Below are 7,618 nucleotides of genomic sequence, written 5' to 3' on the forward strand. Positions count from 1 at the left end.
TATTAATATATTTTTATAATTAAATTTAAACAATATATATTTAATTTCTTTATTCAACTCAGATAAAAATAAATTATTTAAATTCAAACTGGAGTCCAAATAGATTGAATGGACTTGAGGTGAAGAGGATTTCATGGGCTCATTTGTGGATAACTTACGAAAAAGTACCAAAAGCCCATTTTACAATACGACAGTCTCAATCTGCGAACATCAGGGAAGCGTTAGCTGATCCGCGATCGTGAACTTCAATCTCTCTCAGGTACTCCAAAATAAAATTTAGTTCTTCTATTGCATTTGATTTTTGTTTTGTTTATACATATTTCAATATCTCTCAGGTACTCATAAATATTATTTAGTTCTTAAATTCCATTCTTTATATACGTTCTCAATTTTCGTCTGTTCTGATAACTTTGGTGGTCAGATTTGTAAGAGCGTTAATTTGATCCGTCGAGTAAATTAAGCAAAGATGGGAGGAGGAGAACATGGAGGGAATGGGCATGGAGCAGAAGATTTCAGGACGAAGGTGTGGAGCTTGTCGGGTGGCCCATATTGTCGACCCAAGCACTGGCGTCGCAACACTGCGATTGCCATGTTCGGCGTTGTTCTCATCTGTATCCCCATCGCCATGAAATCCGCCGAGCTCGAGGTTCCTAAACCCCTGCCTTTTCCCACTTTATTACCGTCTTTAATTGCTAATCAGAACGTCTTTTACCCTGATTGTATGAATTGCCGATTCCAGGTTTAACCCTTTGAGAATCTAAAGGGTTGGAACCATTATTATATGTTCAATACTAATATCTCTTTTAAGAATATGCTGGATCCTAATACAAATTTTATTTCAATTCTCAGTTATGGTAGAATCTGTATGCAGATAATTTGGAATTATATAGAAGGTATTGGTAGAGTACTAGAGTGAGGCCTTAATTAGTAAGGTTTTAGTTTGTTTTGATAAAAATGTAGGTTGAAGCTTGACAATTAAAAAAAAACCCCCAAAGAGTACCAACTGATTATTCAGACATTTAGTTGAACGTGAACTAGATGTATATCACTGTCCTCTAATTGTTCTTTCTTAAACTGTATTCACAAAACAAATGCATCTCTTTTTGATGAATAAACAAAGTTTTGATGTTCATAAAAATTGCTGTCAGTTTCAGTGTTTCATTATGCCCCATCCATGTTGTGCAAAGATTTGCTTTTCCTAGTAGCTTCTGGCTGTGCACTTATTCCTGATTATTCTTATTGATAACACTTTACCAGTTTAGATAATAACTTAAGATTGCAGCTTCTTCTTATCACATCTCGTCAACTTTATGTTAACTTACTCCATGGCTTTTTATTCCCTAATCTTGTACTGGCAATACATCAATGCTTTAAGGTCAACTGTCCATATGCCTACAAAGATGGCCTTTTTTTCATTCACTAAAGCTATGTTTGGTTATATAAGTACTAACACAGGAATAGCTTGATTATTACTTTAGTTTTAAAATAGTTTTTCATAACATAAAGAAGAATTAGTACAAATCTAAACTTGAAATTAGAAAGATGAGTAAAAACACAAGTAAAAAAAATAGTACCTATTCAAAATAAGCAATATTTATACATTCTCTTTGTTCAAACTAAGTCATCTGAGTGGTTAAAAATGATCAAGTGAAGTTAGTTAATTGCTAGCTCATTTACTAAACATGAGGAAAAGAATAAATGTTTACTGAAGCTAGTATGCAATTTTTATTGTTTTTATATGCACTTCTTATCTCCTTAGGTAGCTGCAACCCATCAACGCTGTGCAAAATTCTAATTCTCTAATATCTGCTAGCTTTGGACTTAATCCTTATTAATATCATGTCTCGGTTGGGAGAGAGGAGGAGAAGCACGTAGCGAAGGGCATTGGGGATTCAGAAAATGAATTAGGGATTGAGCTAGGGATTGCACGTAGTGAATTGGGGAATTTTGATTGTCATGATGGAAGAGGAATTAGGGTTGAAAAAGAGGGAATTGGGGATGAAATCGATTCAATTAGGGATTGGGAGCAAATCAGGGATTTGGAACGGGAAGGGAAATGGAAATGGGATGGATGGGTTGTCATATGAAGGATTTACTGTTGGACCAGAATTGAGGAGGATATTGGGTCAGCTGAGGCAAGAGGTGGGCTTAGTTAATGGTGGGCCACGGGTTGTATTCTGATGTGGCAATAGCTGCATATGATCCTGCATGAGTCAGCACAAGTTAGTTATTTTGTTAGATTTCCAGTACATACAGCTGTGGTACTTGTAATTATATAATCTGTACCCGATTCCATGGGGATTACCTTTGATGAATGAATGACAAATTCTCTTCTTAAAATTCTTCTTCTACTTCTCTAAAACCCCCATTCCTTATCCTAAATCATATATTCTCTCGTCTACTCTCTCATCTTTTCTTCTCTTCTTCGTCTATTGTCTTCTCTATTTCTTGAGGATCATAACAATTGGTAATCAGAGCCTATTCTTGATCCAACTCAAGCTGGGTAAACAGAAAACAACATGGTGGAAAATAAACCTCCAGAAATTCAAGAAACGAGCAGTGGAGAACCATCCAAGACTACACCGAAATGGTGGGAAAAACATAAAACAATTTGGGAAAATAGACTCAGCAGTTTAGAAGCCAGATCAGAAGAAACCAGGGAATGCCTTCAAAGAATCTTGAATCTAATGACCAAGAACGCTAAAGAAATGGAGCAGACAACTCCCATGAGCAAGCAGCAGAATTTGGTTAAAACCCATGCCAAACAGAAGATTTACGAGACTCTCAATTCAAGACTTGCGGTGTTTTTTAATCAAATTTTGTTCCCTCGTGATGTGCAACAAAAGATGCTTAAAGAGTCTGATTCGAGTGTTACTAGTTATCCTAAATCAACTCCAGTTCAGATGACTTATGAACAACAAATTACTTGGGAAAAAGGTATGGATCGACCTTCATTGGGTACTTCTCAACTCATTTTTATCCACTTCAAAATTTATTCGCCTGAAGGACAAGGGAACATGATGTTTCTCACGTGTTTGATAAAATGTCTGTAAGAGTAGAAGACGCATTTCAATCGATGTTTAGAGAAATTTATTTCTTAGAGTTTATGAATGTCAATACACATGTTGAGGTCTTTGATCCTTATTTGTTTTCGGCTTTTGTTGATGGGAAGATAAGTCCATTTGTTGGGAGTTTGAGTATGACTAAAAGGGAAATTGGTTCCGACCGTGAGTGGTCTGAAGAACAAAAGTTGGAATGGATAATATCCGAACCAAGTGGAAAACGTCCGTTGTTTGGTTTTGATCTTCCTATAACAGAAGAAAATGGTGTTGTTTTGGATATAATCAGTATCTTGGCAAAGTTTCCGGCATATAACTTTGGAGCATACGCCATTTCAATTGCAACTTTGACAGATCTTGGTTTCTTATGGTTTAGAGAATTTTACTTGGAGTCTTCTCGTGTCATTCAGTTTCCAATAGAGTGTTTCCTTCCTTGGATGCTGGTGGATCACGTGCTCGAGTCTCAAAGTGCTGGTCTTCTTGAAAGTGTGTTGATGCCATTTGACATTTATAACGACTCAGCACAACATGCACTGGTTGTGCTAAAGCAGCGCTTCCTCTACGATGAAATTGAGGCTGAGGTCGATCATTGTTTTGATATATTTGTTTCATAATTATGTGAAGCTATTTTCACATATTACAAGAGCTGGTCTTCTACTGAACTGCTTGATCCCTCATTCCTCTTTGCCTTGGACAATGGAGAAAAGTATTCTATCCAACATATGTGGTTTATTTCCCTTCTAAAGATGACTAGAGTGAAGTTACTTGGTAGGACAATTAATTTAAGAAGTTTGATTGTTGAACGGATGAATAAAGTCTTCAGAGAAAATCTTGAGTTTCTCTTTGATCGTTTTGAGTCTCAAGATCTATGTTCCATAGTGGAATTAGAAAAGCTGGTAGATATACTGAAGCATTCCCATGAATTACTTTCAAAAGATCTTTCAATAGACTCATTCAGTCTCATGTTGAATGAGATGCAGGAGAACATATCTCTTGTGTCATTTTCTAGTCGACTAGCTTCTCAGAGTTGGTCTGAGATGCAAAATGATTTTCTGCCAAACTTTATCCTTTGCAATACTACTCAGCGTTTTATCTGATCTTCAAAAGTTCCTCTTGCTCCTGTACAAAAGCCATCAGTTCCACATGCCAAGCCAAACTTCTATTGTGGTACTCAAGATTTAAATTTTGCACATCAAAGTTTTGCGCGATTGCATGGTGGATTTTTTGGGATTCCACACATGATTTCCGTTGTTAAACTTCTAGGATCTAGGTCTTTACCGTGGCTTATCTGAGCACTGCTGGATCATATATCAAACAAGATTGCTACACTTGAGCCTATGATCACAGGCTTGCAAGAAGCACTGCCGAAATCAATTGGACTTCTTCCTTTTGATGGGGGTGTGACAGGATGTATGAGGCTCGTTAAAGAGCAACTCAGCTGGGGAACAAAACCAGAGCTCAAAGCAGAAGTTCTTCGCGGAATAAAGGAGATTGGGAGTGTATTATATTGGATGGGGCTCCTTGATATTGTTTTGAGAGAGTTGGATACCACACATTTCATGCAAACAGCAGGTTGGTTGGGCTTGCTTCCTGGTGCAGATGGGCAAACATTGTATTCACAAAATGGTGGAGACAGCCCTGTTGTCAACCTCTTCAAATCTGCTACAGCTGCAATTGTGTCGAACCCTAGGGCTGTCAAATACGGGAAGTGTGTTAGAATACGCACTTGCATTTACAAGTGCAGCATTAGATAAATATTGCAGTAAATGGAGTGCTGCTCCAAAGACTGGGTTCATTGTTAGGCATATTCCGAGGAGTTGTAATTGTGAGGCTGACACCTTAGCTAAGCAGGGGATTGGATGAATATTTTAAATAGCCTTAGAGATTTTTTAGTAGGGTTGTTGGTTTATTGAGATTGTTGGGGCTGTGATAGTTCCGTTGTTGGGTATGGGAGGGCTGGTCGGATAGGGGAATTTGTTTTTTTGTTCTGTTATTTTTAAGGTTTTGTTTGCTTGTCTTATGGTTGTATCTTATGTACATTGGTTATGATCAATAAAATCCTAAGGCACTCTTTTCCTTCTTCCGTTGATTAAGGAGCTTCTCTAAAAGATCCTTTAATCAAGAAGGGGGTTTTTAACGAGGCATGTAATTCTTATAAAAAAAAACATATCAGCTTCAAAGGATTTTGTGGTCTTGCTATCACAAATGCGATACTTTGATACTTGGGGACAAGGATCGTCTAAAGGGGGAGGAATTGTCACGGTTGGGAGAGAGGAGGAGAAGCACGTAGCGAAGGGCATTGGGGATTCAGAAAATGAATTAGGGATTGAGCTAGGGATTGCACGTAGTGAATTGGGGAATTTTGATTGTCATGATGGAAGAGGAATTAGGGTTGAAAAAGAGGGAATTGGGGATGAAATTGATTCAATTAGGGATTGGGAGCAAATCAGGGATTTGGAACGGGAAGGGAAATGGAAATGGGATGGATGGGTTGTCATATGAAGGATTTACTGTTGGGACCAGAATTGAGGAGGATATTGGGTCATCTGAGGCAAGAGGTGGGCTTAGTTAATGGTGGGCCATGGGTTGTATTCTGATGTGGCAATAGCTGCATATGATCCTGCATGAGTCATCACAAGTTAGTTATTTTGTTAGATTTCCAATACATACAGCTGTGGTACTTGTAATTATATAATCTGTACCCGATTCCATGGGGATTACCTTTGATGAATGAATGACAAATTCTCTTCTTAAAATTCTTCTTCTACTTCTCTAAAATCCCCATTCCTTATCCTAAATCATATATTCTCTCGTCTACTCTCTCATCTTTTCTTCTCTTCTTCGTCTATTGTCTTCTCTATTTCTTGAGGATCATAACATACCAGTCTAATTTATTGTCAATTCACTTAATCCTGATTGAATACTAGTCTTTCAATGTTACTGGTTTTGTTAATAATTTACGGTTTCAGCTTCTATTTTCTCATCTTGTAAGCTCGAAGTCGTCTTCCTCCTGGCTTCATGGCACTCACTTCCTAATCTTTTACTGCAATATGCTAACGTTAGAAGGTCAAAAATCCATATGCCTTCCTTCCTAGACTGGATTCATCATTCACTTATTCCGAAAAAATAAAGATTTCCTAATGTTTTGATCACTAGAGGTAAAATGTTTTCTGTTGTTAAACTATTTTTCAAATACTAACATTTTTAATTCTAAAAAATATTTGAATATTTTTAAAAAATCTATTTAAAATTTTATTATTTGATATAATAATATTTGGAATGACTCTAGTTAATTTTCGATGTAAAAAATCACGTTTCTTATACGGAGTTATTCTCCAGAAAATTATTTACCCTGTTGAAAAGGAGAAGTCAATTTGCAAAAAAAAAAAAAAGCTTATTCAGTTGACCTGTAAGTCATTTTCCCTTGAGTAAGCTATTTTCTATGAAACTAAACATTTTTTGGAAGTCATTTTCAGTGAAACAAATATACCTTAATATAAAAATTGTCAGCTCATCAAATGAATGAAGTCAATATTCACATTTTAATTGCTTTATATGCACTTCTTATCTCCTTAAGCACCTGTAATTTCAACTGATTGAACTTACATATTAGAAACAAATTGTAGCTTAGTGTTGCCAAGACATGCACCTAGTCGCATCTGTGCCTTAGCTTATTCAACAAAGGCGCCTCACACCCTTTCAGGCTTGGTCCCTTTGATTAGGCAAATGCCTTGGCATGTTTTTTTTAGAGGTGATAAGAATTAAAAAGTTAGTCTAATTGAATTTCTCTTTACTTTCTTTTATTTTTCATTTGATATACCTTGTAAGAAAAGGATAATATCAAACTCTATCATTTGTAATATTTGAGCATTCAACAACATTGACTTAAGGAAATCACGCGTATTGATCAATAGAAAGATTACATGTTTTGTAGATAAACTAGACTGCACTTTAGAGTTTCTTATATATCTTAAGCTTTTTAGTCTTTTACACACACACACACTGCAAAAATCACACATAAATATTGCGCTTTACTTCATTCTGACTTGAACTATTTCTACGCATTGCGCCTGAGGCAATATAATGGTATAAGCGCCCAGAGTGCACCTTGCACCCTTGATGACATTGTTGTTGCTTATCTAATTACAAGTTTCTCGATAATAGGATCTAGATGTACATAGCCATGATCTGTTTCATAACTTTGTGAATACATCTATTGACTTGCAAAACTTGTACATCTCCATTTATCAGCTAGGTTCTATTAGAATGATATTTTTATCTAAAAGCTTATTTCTTGCAGCAACGACCCCATCAGCCTGTTCGTCCAATTCCTTCACAGCTTTGGTGCAAGAACTTTGGAAATAAAGACTATTAAGTCCGTTCACCCCCCCCCCCCCGGGGTTGATGAGGTATAAACGGTGGTTCAAACCAACATATGGGTGGTAATTCAGCAAACTTGCAATTGTTTATTGCCGTGGATTTGGTAACATTTCCTATGATTTGAATTTGAGAATGGTTTAGCTTTCTATATGATCAATAAGTTGTGCCTGTTACTTTCA

General features: G+C 36.5%; 2 protein-coding genes across 3 annotated transcripts; both read left to right on the forward strand.

Moving 5' to 3' along the window:
* The first annotated feature begins 168 nt into the window (after positions 1-168).
* On the forward strand, positions 169-7,618 carry LOC120119778. 2 transcript variants are annotated; one of them, XM_039139585.1, is made up of 3 exons: positions 169-259; positions 422-646; positions 7,360-7,618. In XM_039139585.1, the coding sequence occupies exons 2-3, from the start codon at positions 467-469 to the stop codon at positions 7,432-7,434; spliced, it is 255 nt and encodes an 84-aa protein (XP_038995516.1). In that variant the 5' UTR covers positions 169-259; positions 422-466; the 3' UTR covers positions 7,435-7,618. The 2 variants fall into 2 exon arrangements, with proteins under 2 accessions (XP_038995516.1, XP_038995517.1); XM_039139586.1 differs by lacking the exon at positions 169-259 and adding an exon at positions 263-335.
* LOC120119777 (protein PIR-like) lies at positions 4,145-4,851 on the forward strand. Its single transcript, XM_039139584.1, has one exon. The coding sequence runs from the start codon at positions 4,397-4,399 to the stop codon at positions 4,811-4,813; it is 417 nt and encodes a 138-aa protein (XP_038995515.1). The 5' UTR covers positions 4,145-4,396; the 3' UTR covers positions 4,814-4,851.

The sequence above is a fragment of the Hibiscus syriacus genome, unplaced genomic scaffold (assembly GCF_006381635.1).
Source record: "Hibiscus syriacus cultivar Baekdansim isolate YM2019G1 unplaced genomic scaffold, ASM638163v2 tig00110332_pilon, whole genome shotgun sequence".
NCBI classification, from domain to species: Eukaryota; Viridiplantae; Streptophyta; class Magnoliopsida; order Malvales; family Malvaceae; genus Hibiscus; species Hibiscus syriacus.